At 40.4% G+C, this 27,106-nt stretch overlaps 1 protein-coding gene across 3 annotated transcripts in view; it reads right to left on the bottom strand.

The window, feature by feature from the left end:
• Window positions 1-26,817, bottom strand: part of SDK1 (sidekick cell adhesion molecule 1) — a 659,503-nt gene extending 632,686 nt beyond the window's left edge. For all 3 annotated transcript variants that reach the window (XM_058442285.1, XM_058442281.1, XM_058442284.1), the window contains exons 1-3: window positions 26,579-26,817; window positions 5,692-5,798; window positions 2,687-2,834 (exon numbers count right to left, since the gene is read on the bottom strand). In XM_058442285.1, coding sequence (XP_058298268.1) covers window positions 2,687-2,834; window positions 5,692-5,798; window positions 26,579-26,622 — 299 coding nt within the window. In that variant the 5' untranslated portion in view covers window positions 26,623-26,817. The remainder of the gene's footprint in view (window positions 1-2,686; window positions 2,835-5,691; window positions 5,799-26,578) is intronic.
• Between the last annotated feature and the right edge of the window lie 289 nt (window positions 26,818-27,106).

Raw genomic sequence — 27,106 nt, 5'->3', positions numbered from 1 at the left:
GATTTATCAACAGCTTCATGCTTGTAAGCAGACCATTTGTTTGATATTACACCAAGTTAAAGCCCTACTAGCGTCTTTACTTTATTAGCTCACCAGGAATTAAATAGGCTTTAGCATGCATTTGCAAGTTCAAAAAATTTATGAAATTAACAGTTATTTCATGCTATACCCTGTCATACTCGTGAATAAGTGCTGTCTCATGCATATGGTGAGAACACAGGTTAACAGGTGGATTAATACAGACTTATTTGCTACTAAGTTCAAAGAATTCTTCCACTGTGAATTTTGCTGCCACTGATGTTAATTAAAAGCTCCAGTGTTTGAGAGGAAAGCCTAATTCAATCTACCTCCCCATCCCTGGTGCCAATTCTCCCCCAACATTTATTCTAAGTTTGCCTGGTCATACTGTGCTCAGCACTGGAAACTTCTAGAATATTTATACAAGAATGTATCTTGCCTGCCGCCACCTGCCCCCCCGTTTTTTTTTTTTTTTTTTTTTTTTTTTTGGAGACAGAGTCTTGCTCTGTCACCCAGGCTGGAGTACAGTGGCACCATTGTAGCTCACTGCAACCTCTAACTTCTGGCCTCAAGTATCTTCCTACCTCAGCCTCCCAAGGAGCAAATAGCTAGAACTACAGGTTCGTACCACCACGCCTAGCTATTTTTTTTTTTTTTTAATTTTCAGTAGAGATAAGGTTTCACTATGTTGCCCAGGCTGTTTTTAAACTCCAGATTGCTTTAAACTCAAGCAATCAGCATCCTAAAGTGCCAAGATTACAGGAACAAGCCACCGCAAATGGCCCTCACCTGCCTTTTTAAAGCCTAACAGTCTACAAAGAATGAAAAATTGAGCCTTCATTTTTGTTTCATCCAAACTCAAGAGGCAACTTTTATGGTTGGAATCAATATAAAGGTGGATATCTAAGTAACTTATAATCAAATAAACAAAAAAGGATAGCAATTATCCCATCTTCTAAGGTAATTGGTATTTTTACTGGAATTTTAAAATATGCTGCATGCATATATATATACAAATTTTTGTTCCCAATAACCAAAATAGAAACGTTTGTGAAATAAGCTTAAGTGGTGGCTCATGCCTGTAATCCCAGCACTTTGGGAGGCCGGATCCACTCAGGTGGATAATTTTAGGTAAGGACTTTGAGACCAGCCTGGACACATGGTAAAACCTCACCTCTACTAAAAACACAAAAATTAGCCGGGGATGGTGACGCGCACCTGTAGTCCCAGCTACTCAGGAGGCTGAGGCAGGAGAATCACTTGAACCTGGGAGGGAGAGGTTGCAGTGAGCTGAGATCACACCACTGTACTTCAGCCTGGGTGACAGAGTGACTCTGTCTCAAAACAATAATTATTATTAATTATAATTAACAATAATAATTATTAACAATAATAATAATTATTATTATTATTATTATTTCGGTTCCAGCCAGATTCTGGTCCAGAAGTAGAAGACTGGAGACATGGGGCTTAGGGAAAGGATTCCATAGATGCTCAGGTAGGGGTGGGAGACAAGAATCACGAGGTTTAGGGAAGGGATTCCACAGATGCTCAGGTAGGGGTGGGAGACCAGAATCAGGAGGTTTCGGGAAGGGATTCCACAGATGCTCAGGTAGGGGTGGTGATGAGAATCAAGAGGTTTAGGGAAGGGATTCCACAAATGCTCAGGTAGGGGTGGGAGACGAGAATCACAAGGTTTAGGGAAGGGATTCCATAGACGCTCAGGTAGAGGAGAGAGCAGGTGGGTTCCCACAGAGTCTTTCATAGTTACACGTAAAATCTATTTGGCAAATGACCTCACACATATTCTTTTTGAAAAAGTAGAACAAGAGTATTTGCTCCTGATAAATTTTTATCTGAGTGCAACCACTGGATGACATAAATACCTGACTTCTGGCCTAAGCTTACAGCATTTCATGATTCTTCTGGAAATGTTCAGCCTTGAAACCTTTATGTTTGGAATATTGTGTTTAAATTACGTTGTAAAATGTCCAGTTATGAAATATATACCAAGTGTTCTTTTTAATCACTTAAAGCTCCAAGTGAAGAAAACGCGTCTGGCATTAGATAAATATCTTGAATGTGAGATAGGCAAGAACACCTTGAAATAATGCTTAACTAATCACAAAGCAGCTATTCTGCAATAGATGGGTGAACCACTAATTAGATGAAGAGAAATAAAATTGTCATGGTAGGATAAAAGGATAAAGAGAAATAAGCAGTAATTACTGTTTTATCGTCAGAGAAAGTAGTATCAAACACGGCTCAATAAAAGGAGGGGGAAAAAAAAACCCACAGCTCTGTAAGTAAATACCAGCACTCATTAAATTAGTACTAGGAGCCAAACCCAACTCAAGGATGATAATGACATCTTAAAAAGTACATTCAAAAAAAGAAAAAAATGGACTGCAAAGTTGGGTAAGGGTGCTTTAGTTTTAGGGCATGCAACATTCTGAAGAATAATATTAGACGGTTATTTGCTTAAACTGCTTAAAAATATTCAACCCAGTCCTAAAATAGCTGTTTATTAAAGATTACGATAGGACTCCTAGACTAGTTTGCTCTTTTCAAATCATCCGTAACCTTAATTGGTACACTTACTGTGTAGATGGTGCCAGCAAGTGACATTACAATTGTATTTGAAGCTTTAATGTTTGGAGCAACTTACATTCTGTTGCTTGGAATAATCTTGTGACCTTCTCTAAACCAAGTCACTTGAGGTCTAGGGTAGCTGGTGATGGGCAGCAGGTTTAGAATTGCTGCACGTCCTTGAGAAACTGTTTTCCTCTGGTCCGTATCCATGAAACTTCCCATATCTGCAGAGAAAAAGAAGCGCTTTCAAGTTCTAGAAAACATTTTTGGGGGAGGGAAGGGGTCACAGATGGAAACAGGTACGTGTTACAGTAAAGTCACTGATACTGCCACATTTCACACCAGGACGAGTGAGACTGCACGGCAGCGCTGACCAACGCGGATCTGCTGGCGAGGGAAGCACCGGGCAAGCCACGGGCCTCCAAAGCACCCAAGCTGCGCATTCGTCAGCAAAGCCACATGGTCTTTGTCCTACCTGACAATACGAGGGAATGTCTGCAACTGTCTGTGATACTGAAATGAAATGCTAAAGCCATCCTAGAGCCACGTGAAGCAGTTTTCTCAGAAACTGTCAGAAAATGCGTCCGGACATCTTCTAGCTCCTAAATCTTTCAAACTCGTTCCAGCCCAGCACCAGCCCTTGCTCTCTTCAGCTTGTTTCCTTCCATTTATGAGGTCACTGTCTCCCGCACAGATCTTTTGGGAGCAATATTTCCTTACCACTGAAGAGTCTATATAGCATTCTCCCACTCTCATACTGTTGACTTAATTTGGGGCAACTAGCTTTTGTGCCAGTATTTGTTCTACTGGTAAAAAGCATTTAAAAAATGGGGTCACAGGACAAAACATAGCTATTAGAATATAGGTATAAATAGCTAATTTTAAAATTTGTAATATTTGAAAATTTTGAATAAAATTCCATATTATGCTCAGATGCAAATATATACACAAATAGATATGGCAAAATAGTGTATTTTTATTTAAATGTAAATAAGTTTGAAATAGTCCATAGAAGTGCTCTATTATCAATGTCTTCTTGAGTCAAAAGACATTTTCTATGTGACAGTATCTAATATTTGAGGGAAAAGATGAAACAAGCCAACAAAACAGATTAGAAAAATACTCATAGTTATTTTAAAAGAAAATGAAATTTGTTATCAAAGCAAAGGAGAAAAGAAAGATTAAAAAAAAAAAAAACCTACAGGCAGAGAGCACAGTGGCTCACACCTATAATCCCAGCACTTTGGGAGGCTGAGGCAGGCAGATCACCTGATGTTGGGAGTTCAAGACCAGCCTGGCCAACATGATGAAACCCCATCTCTACTAAAAATACAAAAATTAGCTGGGTGTGGTGGTGGGTGCCTGTAATCCCAGCTGCTCAGGAGGCTGAAGCAGGAGAATCACTTGAACCCAGGAGGCAGAGGTTGCAGTGAGCCGAGATTGCCCCATTGCACCAGCCTGGGCAACAGAACCAGACTCCGTCTCGAAAAAGAAGAAAAAAAATCTAAGAGCTAGAGATACAGAACAGAAACAAAAACATAATTAAGCAAAATTCAATTTTATAAAACAGAGTTTAACATAATAATTTTGAAGCTCTTCTTAAAATATAATTTAGGTATTGATCTTTACTCTATTTAATGATTACATTTTCAATCATTCAACTGAATAAAAGTTCTCAATTATTCTGCAACATTCTTCAGCATCACAATTTAGAAAAACTTAAGCCTTCCTAGTGATTTTAAAAAGCATCAAACATGTTTGGCATCTCCACTTCACTCAGTCATTAGGCTTATGGTAGAATAACTAGATATTATTTTATTTCATCTACTCACACTGAAAGCTACAAGCCTTAATTGGGGTTAAAATGACAAATGAGGAAATTCTGTCATCACCAAATAGTACAGCCCAACTCAGGAGCTCTTTTGTTCTCTAAAGTTTATAATGATATATTAAAATGTAATTTAACATCTTATAACTTTTTTTGCTTACTTTTAAACAAAGAGAAATTTTGGTAGTACATTCAGAATATAATAAAACAAGCCAGGCTCACTCTTGTAATCCCAGCACTTTGGAAGGCTGGAGCAGGAGGATCACTTGAGGCCAGGCATTAGAGACCAACCTGGGCAATACAGAGAGATCCCTCCCCTACCAAAAACAAAAGAAATTAGCCAGATTAGCCAGGCATGGTGGCACACACCTGTGGCCCTAGATACTCAGGAGGCTGAGGAGGGAGGATCACTTGAGCCCAGTTCAAGCTTGCAGTGAGCTATGTTTGTGCCACTGCACTCCAGCCTGAGAGACAGAGATAGACCCTATGTCAAATATATATTTATTTATATATATATTACATATATCACATATATATGACATATAATTATATGTTATGTCTCTATTTTATATACACATATGTATATAAAATAAAGCAGTCCATTTTTACTCTTCATAGATTTTGAATTAGAAAAAGGACTAAATACTTTCATAGGCCAAGTTTGCTCTCCTGTTTCTCCTCAACACATGAAAATTTAAGCTTCCTGCATTCTTGATATCTCCTTCGTTTACTTTTAAAAGTTTCATTCTCCAAAATGGATCTGCTGAATAAGGAATTAATAAATCACTATCACATGAATACCATCGGGGATGCTCACTATACATGTACCTTTTGTGGTGCAGCATAAAGATTTCTAAACAAATCGTCACTGGAAAGAACTGACAATGACGAACTTTGACCTAGTTGGGTTGAACTTTATACTTTAAAAACATTTTGAATCCAAACATAGTACAAGCTAAGAGAAGCTGATTCATAAAACAGAAGGCATCCCATTCACTTTTTCATCCTCCCCAGGGCCTCGTAGGGTCCTGAGGCTTTTCAAATGAAGAAAAGTGCCCTTTGCCTCACCAGCCCCTCGCCTGGCCAGCCACGCTGGCTGCTTACTTATCTCTCACTGAGTTTAGCAATTATTCTACTCAAAATAGAACCAAAGATAAAAATTCAGTTCCTACAATGGTGAAAAGTGATTCTGATTCACTCCTCAGCGACACTTTGTTCTTTAACATTTGGACATCTCCTTACTGTACACATACATGCGACTTGAACTTCTGATTTTCTTTGCAGGAGTGCTCCCATTCTGTTTCGCACCACGCAGCGGTAAAACCCAGCATCCAGCTTCTGCAAAGATGGAATAATATACCTGTTGAATAGCAAAAAGACGTGTTAATGCTTATATCCAGTGTTTAATGGTTATATCTAACCATCAGATGCCATTTTATCAAACAGCACTGGCATCTCATCTAGTATATGCTCAACAAATATTTTATTTTTGGTAACCTAGTATCTGTGTAATCCTTCCCTAACCATGACACTAACTAGAACCACCGTTTATTTCTTTTTTTTTAAATTTTATTATTATTATACTTTAAGTTTTAGGGTACATGTGCACAACGTGCGGGTTTGTTACATATGTATACATGTGCCATGTTGGTGTGCTGCACCCATTAACTCGTCATTTAGCATTAGGTATATCTCCTAATGCTATCCTTCCCCGTCCCCCCACCCCACAACAGGCCCAGGTGTGTGATGTTCCCCTTCCTGTATCCATGTGTTCTCATTGTTCAATTCCCACCTATGAGTGAGAACATGCGGTGTTTGGTTTTTTGTCCTTGCGATAGTTTGCTGAGAATGATGGTTTCCAGCTTCATCCATGTCCCTACAAAGGATATGAACTCATCATTGTTTATGGCTGCATAGTATTCCATGGTGTATATGTGCCACATTTTCTTAATCCAGTCTATCGTTGTTGGACATTTGGGTTGGTTCCAAGTCTTTGCTATTGTGAATAGGGCCACAATAAACATACGTGTGCATGTGTCTTTATAGCAGTATGATTTATAATCCTTTGGGTATATACCCGGTAATGGGATGGCTAGGTATAATGGTATTTCTTTATTTCTGAGATTATCACACTGATACCTGTCTCCCCAACTGGGCTTTAAATATCACCCAAAGCTAGGATCTACTTCTGTCTTGTTCACCATTGTAACCATGGTATCTGGCACAGTGCCATGCACACAGGAGATAGAACTCACAACTGGTTGAATGAGAAAGGTTAAATAATTAAAAGTCATTGCATTTAAACTAGCCCTCTCAATCAAAAATCATTTATAATTCTCTCTTTGTAGAACGTCAGAATTTCCAAAGATTCCTAGAACTGGCAACAGTCTTAACACAATGTCTTGTGTCACTCCACATGAAGGGGCAAACAACACTTTCAGGATGAGATACAGAACTCGTCAAGGCAGAGAAAGCAATGCCATCAGGGCGTCTCTCTCCAGTCACTGATGTGGACATCTCTCAGCATAATGTATTCACTTCCTTTCCTTACTTCTCCACGTATGCCCTGGTGTTAACTTTAAAAACTTTTTCAGAGGTTAAAAAGTCATTTCATTTGTATTTTCCACTTCTGTGACTGTAAGTAATCATCCTTCAAATCCATGCCTGTCTACACTTTTTAGTATAATTTCAAAGGAAAAAAATAATTAAAAGATACAGTTTCTATAAAAGCCTTGCTTTAGGTTTACTGCTGGTTTTGTAAATTAGGATGTTTTAAAATCCACCAGCAAGTAAAGATAGGTAACCAACTACCACTTGAAATGAGTCTTACAACTCCGGAGCCCACACCTTCTAAGCTGCCCAAGATGGTACAGTAATTGAGTTCTCGGCCACATTCACAGACAAATTAAGAGTAAGGTGTGAGCAAACTATATAGCTAAGAAAGAGTTAATATCCAAAACACATGAGAGGCCGGACGTGGTGGCACTTGCCTGTAATCCCAGCAATTTGGGAGTCTGAGGCAGGCAGATCACTTGAGGCCAGGAGTTTGAGACCAGCTTAGCCAACATGGTGAAACCCAGTTTGTACTAAAAATACAAAAATTAGCCAGTGTGGTGGCACACGCCTGTAATCCCAGCTACCTGGGGGGCTGAAACAGGAGAATCACTTGAACTTGGGAGGCGGAGGTTGCAGTGAGCTAAGATTGCACCACTGCATTCCAGCCTGGGTGACAGAGCAAGACACTGTCTCAAAAAACACACACACACACACACACACACACACACACTCTCTCTCTCTCTCTCTCTCTCTCTCTCTCCATCAGGAAAAAAAAGCTTAAAAAAAACCTTAATTTTAATAAGGGCAAAGACACTAGACAGACATTTCTTCAAAGCCACACAAATGGTGAACAGGTATATGAAAACGGGCTCAATGTCCCTAATCATCAGGGAAATGCAAACCCAAACCATAATGAGATGTCATCTTACTCCTGTTAGGATGGCTACTATCAAAAAATGAAAAACACATGTTGCTGATGACGTGGAGAAAAAGGAACTACTGTACATTGGAATGTAAGTTGATGTAGCCACTATGGAAAAAATGTTTCTTACAAAATTACACATACAATGACCACATGACCCCCAAATCCCACTTCTGGGTATATTTCCCAAGAACTGAAAGAGGATCTCAGACATCTGCACTCCCACGTCTACTGCAGCATTATCCACCATTAGCCAAGACATGGAAACAACCCAGGTGTCTGCTGAGGAATGGAGAAAGAAAAGATGGTGTATACACACAATGGAATATTATTCAGCCTTAAAAAGAAGGAAATCCTGGCATTTGCTACATAGCATGACGTCCTGCAGGTTCATCTAAGTGAAGTAAACCAGACACAGAAAGACAAATCCTACCTGATACCACTTATAAGAGGAATCTAAAATAGTCCAGTTCATAGAAGCAGAGTGTGAAATGGTGGCCACTAGCGGGTACAGGGGAGGGGAAGCGGGGAGGAATCTAAGGGCAAGAAGTTTCAGCCATATGAGATGAGTGAGTCCTGCAGAGCTTCTGTGCAGCATAGCATTTACAGGAAGCAAACTGTATTACATATTTTAAAGTTTACTAAGAGGGTAAGTCTTATATGTTTTTATCACACAAAAATAATAATGAAGAGGGCAGGAGGAAACTTCTGGAGGTGATGGAGAGATTTATGCCATATATAGTGGTGAAAGTTTCATGGGCATATAATTATCTCCCAATTCATCAAGTTGTATACATTAGATATGTACAGCTTTTTCTATGTTGATATTAAAAAATAAAAACGAATGTATGCATGTTGCAGTTGAATAAGGTACATCATATCTGAACAAAAAACAAAAGAGTAAGACGTGAGGTTTGGATGCTTTTCACATATGGGAAGGTGTCTACCATAAGAAAGAAAAGGAACCAGCCCGGACAATATGGCGGAACTCTCTCTCTACAAAAAAAAATACAAAAATTAAGCCAGGTGTGGCAGCATGAGCCTGTAATCCCAGCCACTTAGGGGCTGAGGTGGGAAGATTGCCTGAGCCTGGGAGGTGGAGGTTGCAGTGAGCCAAAATCGTGCCACTGCACTCCAGCCTGGGTGACAGAGCCAGATCCTCTCTCAAAAAAAAGAAAAAGAAAAAAAAAAAAAAGAAAGAAAAGGACCTCAAATAAGAATAGACTATTTTCCAAAAAGGGGAGAAGAAAACGGAGTGATGGTACACTTTACCCACCCACAAAGATGTTCCAGTAATACTTGTCTACAATTTCCTTTTACAAAGTATAACCATAGAAACTTTTCCAAAATCGAGTAAAAGACAAAGTGTATGCTATGCTGTATGTGCTCAGTTCCCAAGCATACCTTGAATCACTTATATTCAACTAATTGCTCATGTTTTTATTCAAGTATGCGCAATTAGGCAACCTGAAAAAGGAACTGATAGGCATAATTTTAAGCGACTAAAACATTTGGACAACACAAGTAATTCAAGATTAAGCAAAAATTAATCAAACTATGTTTTCCCCTCTGATAATCTTCCTGAGCTCTTAGGGAAGGATTAATAAAATCTTTTATAAAGAGAAAAAATACTGCTGAGTTGTAATCTTAAAATTTTTATTCTTTTATGTGGAATGGTTCATCTAAAACAAAAATAATTAGTGAATACAATCACAATAATGTCAAAATTGAACGCAAAGAGCCAATGCCATTTATTTAAATTACAAATCCAGACCAGGAATATGTGCGGCTTTGATTACTACATGCTGTGATTATAACAGAGGGGAGTTTTGCGATTAGCTTAAAACAAAGTCGACAAAAGTTTTTGGGAAGAAATAGCACAAGTCATTGCAGTATGTATTTGAAATACTACAAAGACAGTTTTATCATTGCAACATAACCATATTTATATGATTGCTCATTCTACTTTTTCCTGTTTTTCAGTACCTAAATAGGTCTTAAATTCTTATGAATTTCTATAGTAATCCTACGTACTAATGCACAAAAATAGAACTGCTTTCAAACAACAGGGAGAAATAGAGACAAAATTGAATATTAAGCATATTCTGTTTTGTACCATCTCTTTAGTCTAATGTCTCACCAGGGAAAAAAATATGAAAAAAGTTGCAAAGTCCTCCACCTATTATGGGAATTCCTACACAAATTATGTTCACCTAACAGATGGGAATATTCATTGTAAGTCTATTGTTTATAAACACACATTTTTAAGCAGGCAAAGTTTCCTGGCTCTTTATAAGAAAGTATGATAAAATCTTAGCACCATATGTCACTAAAATATAGAAAATGCCTGTTCCTATTTCAAATCAACACAGCAGGGAATGTTTGCATTCACTCTATCAAGGCAGAATTCTACTCAACTAACACAGTGTTTTCCAGGACCAGTTCATTATCAGGAATGGCAAAGAAAATAAAACACAAAATCCAAACAAAAACCAAGGGCTTAAATGTCCATTTCTGCTAATAGGAGAAAGCCTCAGTTGTGACCTGCATCTCTGAGTGGACCACTGGACCAACCCTAAAATTTCTTTAGGAAGCAGCATCGGGTCCATCTCAGCCCAGGAACAATTGCTTGGACTAGACATCTGACATTTTCAGTCTATCTAGGATCTGAACCACTTCCCTATATTTAGAGAATTCTCCACCCTATGAGCTTTTGTGGAGATGGGGCTTATCCCAAATTAAAGGCTGAAAAGACCACATCTGGATATTCCCAGACCACTCACCTGCCTCTACAGGTACCAGGTCTGAGACACAGCACGGCCAATTAGACACATTTGCTCTGGATTTTTAAATCTGGGACTGGTGATGCCCAGGAAGAGGGCTAAAGGAGAACTCATCTGACAGCAGTGGTGGTGGGGGCACAGTGGAGCCCTAGTCCAGGGGAGTAGGGGAGTGTCCAGTGCCAACTGGGGCAGTGGCTCAAGCAGTGATGGCCAGTATTTGGTGGGGTCAGCAGCAGGACCCTCATAGGACCAGTTCTGGAGTGACTGTGGCTTACTCTGTTCCTGCCCAATCTCCAGGCTGCCCAGTGACCGATTCTAAGGGCACCCCAATATCCATGCAACAGCTCACGCAAGAGAAAGTTGGTTTCTGTGGCTTTAGAACCCTTCAAAATTCCACACCCTAGAACATAGCCAAAATAATTTTGGCTGAAATATATTCTAAAGTTATTAGGTGCTCACCCACGGTCATAGCAAAACCTAAATAATATCTCGTAGAATCATCTTTTTTTCTGGAAAAAAAAAAAAAAAAAACATGGCTCCCTGGTAAACCACCAAAAATCAATGGAAGATAAAGAATCCCCTAAAACTGGGACATATGTACCTGTTATAAGAAGTTCTCTTGAGTATAAGCCACTAAAATTTTAGAAAATATCTGACAAAATATTACTTTAGAATACTGTTCAGCAGTCCTTTCCAAGCACTGCCAGATGCTATGACTGAGTCTACCTGTCACAGGCCAAAACCACAGCTTCAGTGCAGAGGAGAACATTTATACTTCCCCTAGGTGGTCAGGGAACCTAATTTGATTCATAAGAAAAAATTTGCATATTTGTTAAAATTAGATGTAAGATTTTTCTTTTTCAATGGTGGGGGGACTGTCAATATTCATTTTATGTCACTTTAGATAAGACTATTCTCCACAAATGTAATTTTTATGCTGGCATGAAAATATCTATTTTGCATCAAAATAAGCAACCAAGTTCTATAATAAGCTTTTATACCTTGGACCAAAGCCTATTCTTATCCTTAAAGTGAAAAAAAAAAAAAAAAAAAAAAAAAAAAAAAAAAAAAAAAAAAAAAAAGGAGGTTAAGGTAAAAATAACTGTAAGCCATTTATGTCCTTCTTGGAAATACATCAATTCTCTTTTTGGAATGGCATGATAAATAATTTTCAATTTTATTTTTATAAATTTTCTAGATGAAATTTAAAAAATCCAAAGTGGGATGCGTCTATAGCAGGTTTTCTTTTTTTTTTTTTTTTTTTTGAGACGGAGTCTTTCTCTGTCCCCCAGGCTGGAGTGCGGTGGCGCGATCTCGGCTCACCGCAACCTCCACCTCCTGGATTCACACCATTCTCCTGCCTCAGCCTCCCGAGTAGCTGGGACCACAGGCGCCCACCAACACGCCCGGCTAATTTTTTTGTATTTTTTAGTAGAGACGGGGTTTCACCGTGTTAGCCAGGATGGTCTCGATCTCCTGACCTCGTGATCCACCCGCCTCGGCCTCCCAAAGTGCTGGGATTACAGGCTTGAGCCACCGCGCCCGGCCATAGCAGGTTTTCTCCTGAAGCAAAATAATGAAATGAAAAACCCAGACTGTGCCATAACAAAGCTATCTCAGAAAAACACAAGGAAAATTCAAACTGAAATTTGTTAAGAAAGAGATATATATGTGACTTTGATGGTGTATACAGCTCACTAATAGGCCCTAGGCATCGGGCAAGCTGAGGTTATGTTTTTAGTTCTTTCAAAAGAAGTAATCAATATGAAGTTAAATTAAACAGTATGGTAATGATGGAAGCTATACAAAGGGAACGCAATATTTGTAAAAGTTATTTAATTGTATTTTATTTATTTCAAAATTCATATTAAATTGAGAAGGGCAATAAACAGGTCCCTGTGTGGGAGGGTCTATGGAATTTGTAGCATTGGTTTTGGGAATATAAATCTGGCAAATATAAGCGCTCCTGATATCAATTAGATGTTAATCTTCCATAACTTTTTATTGATGCCATACCATGAATGACTACATTTAAACTTTATCTTCATTAATAGTTATGAAAGCCAATCCAAAGACTTAAGAATTAATGTTGAAATGTTCCCAAGACTCCTCCTCTGGGATTCCCATTTATGTGACTTTCTCTAAAATAAACAATGCTTTGGGGATCATTCATTCTTCATTTATTCTTACTTTTCCTTATTAAATCAGGGGCAGAAAATGTGCAATCCATATTTAGTGAAACACGAACAGATGACTAGAACCGTCTGTCAAATCTACTGTGAGCATTAATTGCTCTCTCAAATCAGTAAAAAAGGAATTTCAGAAAATCTTCAGGAAAGAGGACATTGCCTTTTCTTAGGGATAAAAATCTTTTATTGCATGTCTGTTGACTTAATTCTTTGCAATGCCAGGTTCTCTATGAACATAAAAGTTGGAGACCATTATATCAAGGATTAAAGTATGAAGGCAAATGTTAGTTTCTACATAATCAAAAAAATCCATTCCAACGCATAATGGAAAAAAGACCTAAACCACTCTATTAAACATTATAAGCATGAGCAAATTAAAAACATACATTTTAAAAGCTTCCACTTGTCTCACTTGGGAGTATTTGTCAACAATGAATTATGTTACAGAGTAGTTTGGTCAATTCTGGCAAGGTCTTCACTTAGCTTCCACAATGATCCCTAAACAAAGAACCAATAATTATCTAAATCCAAATCATTTCTGATGAGAACCTTAAAAAGCCTAATGCTAATTCTGCCTCAGAGATTATCCATAAACATTCATATCTGTTATGACCATACAGAGTTCCAAAAAGCAGTCAAAGTGAAGCCAGAAATAAATACAAAAAACACTCAACTTTGTAGGGAGAATATGAACATGAGGTCACATCACATTAATATTATAGATCTAAATTAAATAAGATACCACCTGCTGTCCTTGCTGTTGAAAGCTAGGCAATTCATAGAGGACAGGAGCAAAGAGGAGTTAACTAGAAGAAGAGAGCTGACATAAACCAAGGTTAGGAAAATGAAAGCTGAATATCAAGATGGACAACTAGAGAAATTAAGCCCTTTTCAGGAAGATGTAGATGGGAGTCACACACAATTAGGTTGGGTGATGAGGAAACCAACTGAGAAGAAAGTTCCCAATTAAATATAATAGACTTTCTTCTTGGTAAGTACAGAGAGAGCTCAATAGATTAAAATAAGACAAAACAGAAAGCATGTAGAAGCTGAGTGTGGTGGCTCACATCTGTAATCCCAGCACTTTGGGAGGCCAAGGTGGGCAGATCACTTGAGCCCAGGAGTTCGAGACCAGCCTGGGCAACATGGTGAAACCCTGTCTCTATTAAAAATACAAAAATTAACCAGGCGTGGCAGCATGTGCCTGTAGTCCTGGCTACTCGGGAGGCTGAGATGGGGGGATCACTTGAGCTGGGGTTGCGGAAGTTGGAGTGAACCATTGCACCACTGCACTCCAGCCTGGGCAACAAAGTGACACCCTGTCTCCAAAAATAAAAAAAAAAATCTTGTAGAGAAATCTTCCCTACAGCTTAGTGATTAATTTTAGATTTTAGTTATGTAATTTGTCTCAGGGTCTTGAGCCTAAAGAATATCACCAAGGGAAAAGTTTGGAAAAAATGGACCTGTTAATAATATTAAGCCTTCAGATATATAAACACAGTGTATCTGCCCATTGATTTAGGTCTTCTTTTTCTTCTCTCTTTCAGCATTGTTTTGCAGTTTTCAGTGTAAAGACCTTACAGACCCTTTGTCAGATTTATCCTTACTTCAGATTTTTTTGTACTATCTTAAATTTTTTTCTTCTTCTTCTTGAGATGGAGTCTTGCTCTGTCACCCAAGCTGGAGGACAATGGCAAAATCTCGGCTAACTGCACCCTCTGCCTCCTAGGTTCAAGGGATTCTCCTGCCTCAACCTCCCAACTAACTGGGATTACAGGTATGCACCACGATGCCCATCCTACCTTAAATTTTAAATATATAATTTTCAGATTTGTTTGCTAGTACACAGAAATATAATTAATTCTTATATGTTGATCTTCTATCTTGTAATGTTGCTAAACTCACTTATCAGCAGCTTTTTAAAAGTATATAACATATTTTCTACATAAATGATCACGTAACTTGAAAATACAGTTTCACTTCTTTCTTTACAATCTGGATGCCTTTTATTTCTTTTTCTTGCCTTATTGCACTGGCTGGTAACTCCAGTAATTGAGATTTGCAAATTTGAAAAAATTATTTCTTCAAATATTTTTCCTCCCACTGCCTCCTTTGGGGATTCCAATTACACATCTATTAGGCCATCTGAAGCTTTCCCACAACTCTTTTGTGCCCTTTTCATTATGTTTGGTTTTTTTTTCTATATGCCTTTTATTTTGGATAGTTCTATTGCTATATCTTTATTAGTATCTTCTTCTGTGATGTCTAGTCTCCTGATAGCCCCATCCGGTGTTTATCTCACACATTATTTTCATCTTTATAGGTTTGATTTTTGCCTTTTTTGTGTTTTTTGTGTCTCTACTTTGATCATATGCAATACAGTTATAGCTGTTTCATTATCTTTCTCTGTTAATTCTAGTAAGTGTGTCAGTTCTGGCTTGGTTTCAATCAATTGATTTTTCTCCTGATTATGGGTCATGCTTTCCTGCATTTGTATATGCTTGATGATCTTTGATTAGATTCTAGACACTGTGAATTTTCCCTTGTTGGCGTACTGGAAATTTTTGCATTCCTATAAATATTCATTAACTTTGTTCTCTGATACTGTGAAGATATTGAGCAATAGTTTGATCCTTTTGGGTCTTGCTTTTCAAGACTTGTTAGGCAGAACCAGAGCAGTATTTGGTCTAGGGCTAATCATTCTCCTGACCCAAGACAACTCTGTGCAGGCTATCTGATAAACTCATGAATATGAGGTTTTATGGTTTGGCTGGTGAGAACAGACACTCTGCCGAGTCCTGTGTAAGCACAGGGAACTATTGCCTCTGATCTTCTTGGACAGTCCTTTCCCTTGCCTGGGGTAGTTTTCTCACATGAATGTGCTGATGAATATTCTGCCAAATATTAAAAGGGAACCCTCTGGAAGATTCCAGCATTCTTTCTCTGTGTAATGTTTTTTTTTTTTTTTTTTTTGAGACCAAGTCTTGCACTGTCGCCCAGGCTGGAGTGCAGTGGCAAGATCTCAGCTCACTGCAAGCTCCGCCTCCCGGGTTCACACCATTCTCCTGCCTCAGCCACCCGAGTAGCTGGGACTACAGGCACCCGCCACCGTGCACAGCTAATTTTTTTTTTTTTTGTATTTTTAGTAGAGACGGGGTTTCACCGTGTTAGCCAGGATGGTCTCAATCTCCTGACCTCATGATGTGCCCGCCTCAGCCTCCCAAAGTGCTGGGGTTACAGGCATGAGCCACTGCGCTTGGCCTGTAGTGCTCTCCTATCCAGTACCCTGCCCTTAGAAATCTAGCTGCCTTGATCTTTCCAAACTCTCAGCTCTCTTCAACTCAGAAGGTCCTCTAGGTTCTGCCTGGGTCTTCCTTCTCTGTGCCACAGCCTAGAAATCCCCTCAAGGCAGTAAGCAGAGGGCAATCATAGGGTTCACCTTGTTTGTCTTCCATCTCTCAGCGATCACATTCTTTGACTGCTTGATATCCAATGTCTTGAAAACAACTATTCATATTTTTGTCCAGTTTTACAGTTGTTTCAAATGAGGCAGTAAATCGGATCCCAATTACTTTATCTTGGCCCAGGTTACCAGTTTTTAGGGAGACAAAGAGGAAGAGAGGACTCAGCCATAGAATTAGACAACAGTTCTAGAAGCTGCCCTTTCACGTAAGCCATGTATCCCAGCATACAGAATGTTGCCAGAGATATCTGTTGTGGATAAGGATGTTGTGGGGAGTCTCTAGTAGCCCCAAAGAAGAGTCAAGCACGCATCCATAAGGTTCTGGAATAAGATTATGCCTTCTGCAGAGGGGAACTACATACACTGAAGAGCAACTTCTGATGTCCTTAGGAGAAACTGAAGTCCTGACCCCATAGGTATTAAGAAAATATGCCAGCCTGGGAACACAGTGAGATCCCATCTCTACAAAATATATATATATTGTATATACGTATATATATACTCTAGCCTAAGCAATAGAGCAAGACTCTATCTTTAAAGAAAGAAAATATACAACTGGAGACAAGCATTATGAGGGAATTATTAACAGAACTATGTAGCCGTAAGAGTAAGACTACTCTCTCAGTTATACACAGGCCCCACCAATTGATAGAACACTTAAACACTCAGGCCTGGTATTATACAGGGGTCACCTTGATCCGGAAAACGAAGATGTCACACTATAGCCTTACTCATGCGTGGCCAAAGGGAGCACAGTGAAGGAAGAGCCTTCCAAGCAGACAGAGCTGCAAGTAGTACCTTTGGTCCTTAACTTTGAATAGGGAGAGATTCGAGAAAGAAATGGCTTGAGAATGGATATAAAGAGACACTTGGGCAGTGACAAATGGCTTGGCTGATGGGAAAGAGACCTGGGAGAAATAGGACTGGAAATTCAGAAACAAGAAAGTCATGTTAATAGCCGAATGGGGGTGGGTGTAATATGTGGATTTTTTTATATCACTAGAGAGCACCTACTTCAGATAAGGCACTCATCAATCAATTGAAGAGGATGACTCAACTGTGGGTGTCATTTAGATTTCTTCTCAACTAATAAAATGGGACATAAATCGGTCATGTTGGCAAGGACTGAGGCTATGAATGAATCCAACAGCAACAGCTCCTCCTCACCAAAGCTAATCTAGCTTTTGCCAATGCCAGATGCCAAACCTGGCAACAACAGAGACTGATGCTGAACCCTCAGTGCGACACGATTCTTCAAGCTGGCCACTTGTGACTGGATGCTTATATCTGACCTTTCTACCATGGAAACATGCAGTGGCTCTTCCTAATCAAACTCAGTATCTCCTCTGGATATGGATCTGCCTTCTCTGCTCATTGACTCGGCCAGCACCACAATCTGGGAGCTTGAATACCTACTATACGCATGGCAGCCTGCATAGAATTGTCCCAGATCAGGCACTCATTGTACTTACTGAAGGAGGTATGAAAACAGGCACTTTCCCCAGGGGATCCGGTAGGCCTAGTAGATATTACATCACCTGGAAGTGGCCACACTAATAGGATAATAGGATTTGGAACAATGCCTGGTAGTGTTGGCTGGACATGGTGGTTCACGCCTGTAATCTCAGCACTTGGGGAGGCCGAGCTGGGTGAATCACTTGAGCCCAGGAGTTTGAGACCAGCCTGGGCAACATGGTGAAACCCTGTGTCTACAAAAAAATAAAAGAATTAGCTGGGCATGGTGGTGTGTGCCTGTACTCCTAGCTATGTGGGAAGTTGAGGTGGGAGTATGAACTGAGTCCAGGAGGTCGTAGCTGCAATGAACTGTGACTGTGCCACTGCACTCCAGCCTAGGCAACAAAGCAAGACCTTGTCTCAAAAAAAAAAAAAAAAAAAAATTGTTGAACCTGAAGTCAAGATATGATCAGCCCCTATCCTGGCCATCTACTTGTTTTTTTCCCAACTTTAGGCTCTTTCGGATTACAGATCTGAGTTCTCCGGGGAAGAGATTTCCTACAGAAGAAAAAGGGACCCAGATAATTTGACTCTCTAATTCATCCTAGTCACTTTGTGCACTTCATGCCAGTGGGCTAGTGAAAAAGAAAGGTGTTACTACTACACTGATGGAGGTAAATGACTCTAATTACCCTGAGACACTAGGGCTGGTGCCACACAGCAGAGGTGAGGAGGAGAGAAGTCAATGGGGTATCTCTTAGTACTCGCAAGACCAGCTGCAATTAGAGAATCCGCGGCACAACAAAGGCAAGGCAACTAAAAGCTGAGATGAGGGCCTGGGCCACCCAGCACCAAGCAAATTCGACTAGCTGAAGAGCAGGCTGAGAGTTATGCATACCTAGAATGGGCAATTATAGCCTTGAGACTTGGTCCAGTAAGAAAAATAGCTTGTTCTACTAATTCTCTTGAATAAAGTCCTTGTTAGAAACTACAGCTGACTATCTTCTCAGAAGGGACTCTTTCATGAATTAGACTTAATAGCAGGTACAAGTTACACTGAGAAGGAATGGACTCAATTTTGTCCTCTTACACTCCATTTTATTTATTTTTATTTGTTTTATTTTTTGAGACGGAGTCTCACTGTCACCCAGGTTGGAGTGCAGTGGCGTGATCTTGGCTCACTGCAGGCTCCGCCCCTCGGGGTTCACGCCATTCTCCTGCCTCAGCCTCTGGAGTAGCTGGGACTACAGGCGCCCGCCACCTCGCCTGGCTAATTTTTTTGTAATTTTTTTGTATTTTTAGTAGAGACGGGGTTTCACCGTGTTAGCCAGGATGGTCTTGATCTCCTGACCTCGTGATCTGCCCGCCTCGGCCTCCCAAAGTGCTGGGATTACAGGCGTGAGCCACCGCGCCTGGCCACAATCCATTTTTAAAATCCTTTTGGTCTGGAAGTGGTGGCTCACACCTGTAACCTCAGCACTTTGGGAGACCAAGGCAGGAGGATGGCTTGAGACCAGGAGTTCAAGACCAGGCTGGGCAACATAGCAAGACCCTGTGTCTAAAAAAAAAAAAAAAATAGCTAGCTGTGGTGGCACCCATTTGTGATCCCAGCTACTAGGGAGGCTGGTGCAGAAGCATCACTTGAGCCTACGAGTTCGAGGCTGCAGTGAGCTATGATCACACTACTGCAGTCCAGCCTGGGCGACAGAGTGAGATCCTCTCCCTCAAAAAAAAAAAAAAAAAGGAAGAAAAATCCTTTTAGCTCCACCTTTTACTTGAGCTGCTGCTGTGGTCAACACTTCCAGGCAGCCCTGAGTAGTTTTATGGTGGCGCAGCTGGCATCACTTTGCCTCAACCCATGCCTCATATTTCTTGCTTCCTGTCCTGGGGATTCTCTGGCACCACAGTCAGCAGGTTTAGCTGCTTACTAATGCTTGAGTTAACTAGAAATGAAGGCTAATAACCATGGGGCCCATATTTAGCAGCCAAGTACAGGAGCTGATAAATACTTTCCTCTTTCACCCATTAGGTTGGGCACTTCTGAGATGCGTTTCATAAGACTCCATAGAAGTTCCAAACAAGATTGAGCTCCAGCCACTTAGAGTGACTGCCAACTTGATAAGAGATCCCTGCACTGGTGCTTCCTTCCTCCCTGCTTCATTCCCCTGCCTTTACACCTGCTTCCTGGGATGACATTCACAAACAAAGAAGGAGACGCAAGTTTTATCTCCGCCACTGTCATCAGGAGATCCCAGGTTATTAGAGACAGAACTGTCTGATTCATTGCAAATATTGTCCCAGTTTGTTGCTTGCCTTTTAACTTGTAAGATTATTTAAGCATATGGGCAATTAAAAATTTTGTATCTTTTATACAAAACTTGTAAATATTTGTAAATTTATCTGTGATCTGTTTCTGGTGAAGTTTCTCAATGCTTTTGTACTTTGTCCTGGTATAGTCTGAGATCATTCAAATATTCCCTTTGTTTACGTTTCCATTTTTTTATATTTAATTGTTCATTGTATCTGAAATTTATTTTGATGTTTAATGAGGATCTATTTTGAATGTTGTTTGCAAAAAGTTGTTTTTAGCATTGGTTTGAGAACTCATTTGAATATATATATAATTTATTTTTATTTTTGAGACAGAGTTTTGCTCTTGTTGCCCAGGCTGGAGTGCAACGGCATGATCTCAGCTTACTGCAACCTCCGCCTCCTGGGTTCAAGTGATTCTCCTGCCTCCCGAGTAGCTGGGATTACAGGCATGCACCACCACAACCAGCTAATTTTGTATTTTTAGTAGAGATGGGGTTTCTCCATGTTGGTCAGGCTGGTCTCGAACTCCTGACCTCAGGTGATGCGCCCGCCTCGGCCTCCCAAAGTGCTGAGATTACAGGCGTGAGCCACCGCACCTGGCCTTGATTATATATTTTTTATAAATATAATGGTGTGGTTCAAAATGCTCCTCTGGCATATTAATTTTATACTATTAACATGTTACTTATTATGGCATTCTAATATGTCTTAGGTTCTAGAAAAAAAAAATTCCTCCCCATTATTCACTCAATGTTTTGAAAATTTGTTGGTATTCTTCTGTTTATATTTCTAGATGAGCTTTAGGAAAACTTCATCAGTTACTTCCCCAGAAAATCCCATTGGCATTTTTTATTAAAATATCCAGGCCAGGTGCAGTGGCTTACACACCTGTAATCCCAGTACTTTGGGAGGTCAAGGCTGGCAGATCACTTGAGGCCAGGAGTTTGAGACCAGCCTAGGCAACACAGGGCAACCCCACCTGTACAAAAAATAGAAAACTTAGCCAGGTGTGGTGGTGGGTCCCATGGTCCCAGCTACTTGAGAGGCTGAGGCAGAAGGATTGCTTGAGCCCAGGAGGCTGAATCTGAAGTGAGCCATGATCACGCCACTTGCACTCCAGCCTGGGCAACTGAGTGAGACCCTATCTCTACAAAAGAAAATCAGTTATTGAGATTAGGTTTCTGAAAAGTTCTACTGATGTTAGGCTAAAATTCTACAATGGCTTCGAAGGAACTGTAATTTTTATAGCACGTGGGTTTTCTACATAAGGATCTTTTTTTTTTTTTTTGAGACGGAGTCTCGCTCTTTCACCCAGGCTGGAGTGCAGTGGCACGATCTCGGCTTACTGCAGGCTCCGCCCCCCAGGGTTCATGCCATTCTCCTGCCTCAGCCTCCGGTGTAGCTGGGACTACAGGCGTCCGCCACCTCGCTTGGCTAATTTTTTGTATTTTTTAGTAGAGACGGGGTTTCACCATGTTAGCCAGGATGGTCTCGATCTCCTGACCTCGTGATCCGCCTGCCTCGGCCTCCCAAAGTGCTGGGATTATAGGCGTGAGCCACTGCGCCCGGCCAAGGATCTTCTTTTATATCTCATTACGCACTTTCCATGTGGGTTCTACTCATTTCTTATAAAACTTATTCCCAGGTATTTCATAATTTTTATTGATACTGTGAAATGTGTTTGCCTTTTTATAAAACAAAAGAAAAAAATAAATTTTCCCTTAAGCATTCTTATTTTCCCTGGAATAAAGCAAGAATAAACATCCATCAAATTTCTATTTTTATACTGTCATAGAAATTGAACCACAGAGGCAGGTTACATAAGAAAACTATAAAATTTTTAGGAGTTTAGAGTATACAATTATTCCTTCTGTTACAATAATAAATATTGTGCCTAGCATTAAGAAATTCTTAGCTTATGTGTATGTATATGTTGAATATAATTACAAAATATTTTTTCATTCCAAAGTAGAAAATAATTTACAGTAAATGCTTTCTGAAAAGAATACAAATCCACCTAAGACATCTATGCAAACTTAGTTTAATTGCTGAATTACCATCAACTTGCTAATGTAGTACCTGTGCCGAAATGTAGACATGAACATCAATATGAAATGTAACGTTTGAGGCCAGGCGTGGTGGCTCACGCCTGTAATCCCAGCACTTTGGAAGGCCAAGACAGGCAGATCACTTGAGGTCAGGAGTTCGAGACCAACTTGGCCATCATGGTGAAACCCCTTCTCTACTAATAATACAAAAATTAGCCAGGCATGGTGACACATGCCTGTAGTCCCAGCTACGCAGGAGGCTGACAATCGCCTGAGACCAGGAGACGAAGGTTGCAGTGAGCCGAGATCACTCCACTGCACATCAGCCTGGGCAACAGAGTGAGATTCCACTTCAAAAAAGGACAGACGGACGGACGGACGGACGGACGGAAGGAAGGAAGGAAGGAAGGAAGACATTTGAAATTCACTGTGCGGTGTGTAATGCACACAGCAAAGAAAATGCTATTTTAAGTCAAAGCTAGAAAAAGTAAATGTACAGTGTTTGCTCTTTATAGGGTTGGCATTTTCATAACTGACACCAAAGTGGGGAAAAATAAGGGTCCTGTTAAGGTGGGAAACAGCTACCATTTTCATAAAGTATCCATGTTTTTTTCATTTGAAACTTAGGTCTCATGAAGGCTAACATATGATAAATGAAGGTGCTTATTGGAAGGAAGTAGATGAAAGAGTAATTTGAAAAAATAGCATGAGATTTTTAGGCAGGTTTTATATCTTGAAAAAAAGAAAAAAAAGATAGCAAGATATGATAGATTGCTGATAACCCATCTCAGTGTCTGAGGCCCTCGTGGAACATAATATAATTTATCACAAATACCCCCAAACAATTCTCGCTTCAGAATCACCCATTCCTCCTTATGTTTCCCGTGTCATAGTAGTGAAGCACATAGCTTATTTTAGTAGTCCATATATAACGAGTCACTCCCTCAATCTTGCTTCAATACAACCAACAACATTTTGTCTCCTTGTGTGTTTCCAATGAACAAATACATTTGCGAGGGCTCCTAAGAAGAATGCAAACAGAGTTCCACCTCTTCCTGTAGTTTTAAGTTGACTGCAAATTGTCTTACAAGTTTGAAAGGTGCATATATAATAGCTTATTGTACATTTTGGCATTTAAAATAAAACCGTTACACCATTTTTTTTAAATTTTATTTTTGGAGATGGAGTGTCACTCTGTAGCCCAAGCTGGAGTGCAGTGGCGCGATCCTGGCTCACTGCAACCTCCGCCTCCCGGGCTCAAGCGATTCTCCTGCCTCAGCCTCCTGAGTAGCTGGGATTACAGGCACGCGCCACCATGCCTGGCTAATTTTTGTATTTTTAGTAGAGATGGGGTTTCACCATGTCTGCCAGGCTGGTTGTGTCGAACTCCTGACCTCAAATGATCTGCCTGCCTCGGCCTCCCAAAGTGCTGAGATTACAGGTGTCAACCACCGTGCCAGGCCTACACAATTGTTTTAAATAGAAATGCTGCTTGCCTTATGAAGGTGTTATGTCCCAATAAACTTATCATATGTTGAAAATATCCTAGGTCAAAAATGCATTTAACATACCTACCCTCACAAACACCATGGCTTAGCCCAGCCTATATTAAGCATGCCCTGAACACTAATATCAGCCTACAAATGGGCAAAATCATCTAACACAAAGCCTTCTGTATAATAAACTGTTGAATGTCTCATGTGACTTATCAAATACTATAAAGTAAAAAACAGAATGGTTTCTCACCTGTGTCAAGTCAAAAAATTGTTAAGTTGAACCATCGTAAGTTGGGGACCCTCTGTATATTCAACAATATGCAAATAACAGTTTCAGACCCATATTATCCATTTAAAAATCAAAAGAATTCTTTAATAGTGGGAACTTTGATATTATTCTGTCTTACTCTTGCACCCCCGAGAGAGAGTTCCACAGGAAGACTCAGATAAGGGACACGTGTGCTTTCTCCTGGGATGGAGGAGAAATCACTATTACAGGTGGTTGGAAAAGAGAAATCGCTTGGTGCCTACACAAAGGCCTATTCTCAAGGAATTCGATTTCAGAAAACATTCATGTGGAAACTGAAGATCTAGGAAACAATTCCTTTCCCACCATGCAAGGCGTGTAGCCTGGCCGCCAGCCTGTCACACACTATCCACATCATGCCTACTTCTTATTAGGAAGAACAATCTGGGTTCTTTGAAACTCCATTCCTTTCCTTCTGGGGCATACAAAGCACTATGTAATTTAATTTTTATGAGAACCCTCATAAAAATGAGGGTGATGTGGGCTTCACTGTACTCATTTTTCCAATGGAAAAAGATCAACATGGTTAGATAACTTGCCCAAAGTCACACCGGTAAGCTGAAGACCAAGTCCCTGAACTCCGGTCATCTGTCGTCAGCCACTACTCAAACATGGTTCTCAACTCTAGGTTCACTTTTTCTGTTTCTGCTTTCTTACACCCCTTCTAACAAACCGAGCCTTACGATATCACATGGCAATAATGTGTAATGCTGCCTACGATCACTAGAGCCTTAAATGCTCACAACACTCCACATGAGGAGGGATCTTTCCCATTTTGCAAACGCTTACGTTACTCTCTTTTCACTTACGGGAGGGCTCATGGGCCACCTGCCTAAAGTTATAACACCATTGCTCAGGTGCAGTGGAGCTGGATTCCGCTAGTCCTGGGATTCAGGACTGTTTGATTTCAATGTGCTATGATCTACTATGATAAACTTTTCCCCGAGTGTAGATCCCCCAACAGGGTAGGCCCAATAATGTAAGCAGTCGCACATTCACTTGTTTAAAGCGTGGGTGGGTGATGGGAATGGGCAGAGCACATGAGGTGCTACAAGGGAGGGGGCTGCCAGAGAGCACCAAGGAGAACTAGGGAGTGTCCATGCCTTTGCTTGAGGCAGCTCTGCTCAGCCGCCTGCTCCTGACTGGGGCTGCAGACCAAGCAGCCAGGCCTTCTGACTGGTCTACAGAGGCTGGGAAGCAAGGTTTTTACTGAAAATCTTACAACTGTCAAATGTTGGCAACTAATAAAAAAATATGCTGTGGCTCACACCTGTAATCCCAGCAATTTGGGAGGCCAAGGCAGGCAGATCACCTGAGGTCAGGAGTTTGAGACCAGCCTGGTCAACATGGTGAAACCTCATCTCTACTAAAAATACAAAAATTAGCCAGGTGTGGTGGCTCACGCCTGTAGTCCCAGCTACTTGGGAGGCTGAGGCAGGAGAATCGTTTGAACCCAGGATGTGGAGGTTGCAGTGAGCCAAGATCGTGCCACTGCACTCCAGCCTGGGCAACAAGAGTGAAACTCCGTCTCAAAAAAAAAAAAAAATGCTGTAAGCATTCCCATATGTATTTTTAATTGATTTTTAAAATACAAACACACACACAACTGACACACACATAAATTCTGAGCAGGCTGACTGTGGTTCCATGGACCACCATATCACAACCTCAGAGGTAAAGAGAGTGAGTGGGTGGGCTATTCCCCATTTGAGAAGCTTATTATTCCACTTAAAATGCCTCTGTACAGCCCACTCTTTCTTATTTCATCTGAAGAAGAACATGGCATCGCTGATTTTGCTGATTTGCTGATTGATGGTGGGGCCTCCTGGACTTTTCTGGCATGCTAGTTCTCCATCCTGCACAGAACCGCAGCATCTATTATCATCCTCCAAAGTATAGCCCCGTAAAGCTCTGAAGCGTGGTAAGACCCTGAGGCTCCAAAGGCTGTGCCACTGCCTCCAGGTGAATCTGCACCTCAGTCTTATCCTGATCTCGTGCTCTGCCCCAGGTTCAGGCCCTCTGTCCCCACATCATGTCCACCCCATGTGCATCAGATCCCTGGTGCCTGGCACAGTGCCGGCCACATGGCAGGACTTCAATATAGACTGATTTTTTGCTGCTGAATATAGAGGCTGTATGCATGCCCATTCTCCATGATTCCATCCATCCCTATCTCCACTTGAAAACAGCTAGGAAAGACTTTTGCTGACTACTCAGAGCTCCAGAAGCTACCAAACTAAAGATCTGTTTAAGTATTTGTGCCTAGATAGGAGCGATACTTGTGGGTGGGGCTGTTGCCCTTGGAAAGTAAACATATCATACTAAAGCTGTTTTTGGCATTGCTCTGTAACCATAGGTTTTTGTTGCCTGATAATTTCACTAATGGGCTTACTTTTACAAATATAATGATAGACTTCCTAGGTGTAAACACAACCTACATGAGAATGGTAAATCACATTCTAACTACATACTCAAATCTATTCCTTTAATCTTGGATGCATTAGAAATTCAATCCAATATTCTCACTCATTGTGCTATTATGACCAATAAGGCAAGTATTTCAAACACATCAACTGAAATGGGATCTTAATTTCAAGCAATCAATTACTTATATTCGCTGCTGTAGGTGGTGAGCTCACTGTCATTGCGCATCCACTTGAACTCCAAAGGCCAGCTCCCTTCAGCAAGGCAGGTGAGAACAAGGCGGTTCCCTTCCAGGTGGATCTGTGGTAGGCCTGGCTCCGTTTTAAAATATGGAGCGACGTCATCTGAAATATTAAAAAACAAAACAAAACTGAAGTACGCATGAAAGTGGCACTCAGCTAATTAATAAATCTATTATTTAAACAAACCTATATTAAAATGAAAGTGATGGCTATTTGGCCCAACTAAGAAGTAAATAATCCTTTACCAAACCCTGGAAACACGCAATACCCCAGATAATATTTCAAAAAGCTGAAAGCTCAATGATACTTGCATTTGAAAGCATCTGATAGGTTCATCCAAGTTATTTCCACTTATGGTTAATAGCTTATTGAAGGGACACATCGGACAATCCCTGTACATTCAAGCCTTTGGTTTTAACTAGGCAATCTATTTGTGAGAAAACAGTCAAGTGTGTGCAGGCTGTAAAAGA

Source organism: Hylobates moloch, unplaced genomic scaffold (genome assembly GCF_009828535.3).
Source record: "Hylobates moloch isolate HMO894 unplaced genomic scaffold, HMol_V3 SCAFFOLD_1, whole genome shotgun sequence".
Taxonomy (NCBI): domain Eukaryota; kingdom Metazoa; phylum Chordata; class Mammalia; order Primates; family Hylobatidae; genus Hylobates; species Hylobates moloch.
Note: the sequence above shows the minus strand (reverse complement) of the source record. Positions and strands in the feature narration are given on the sequence as shown.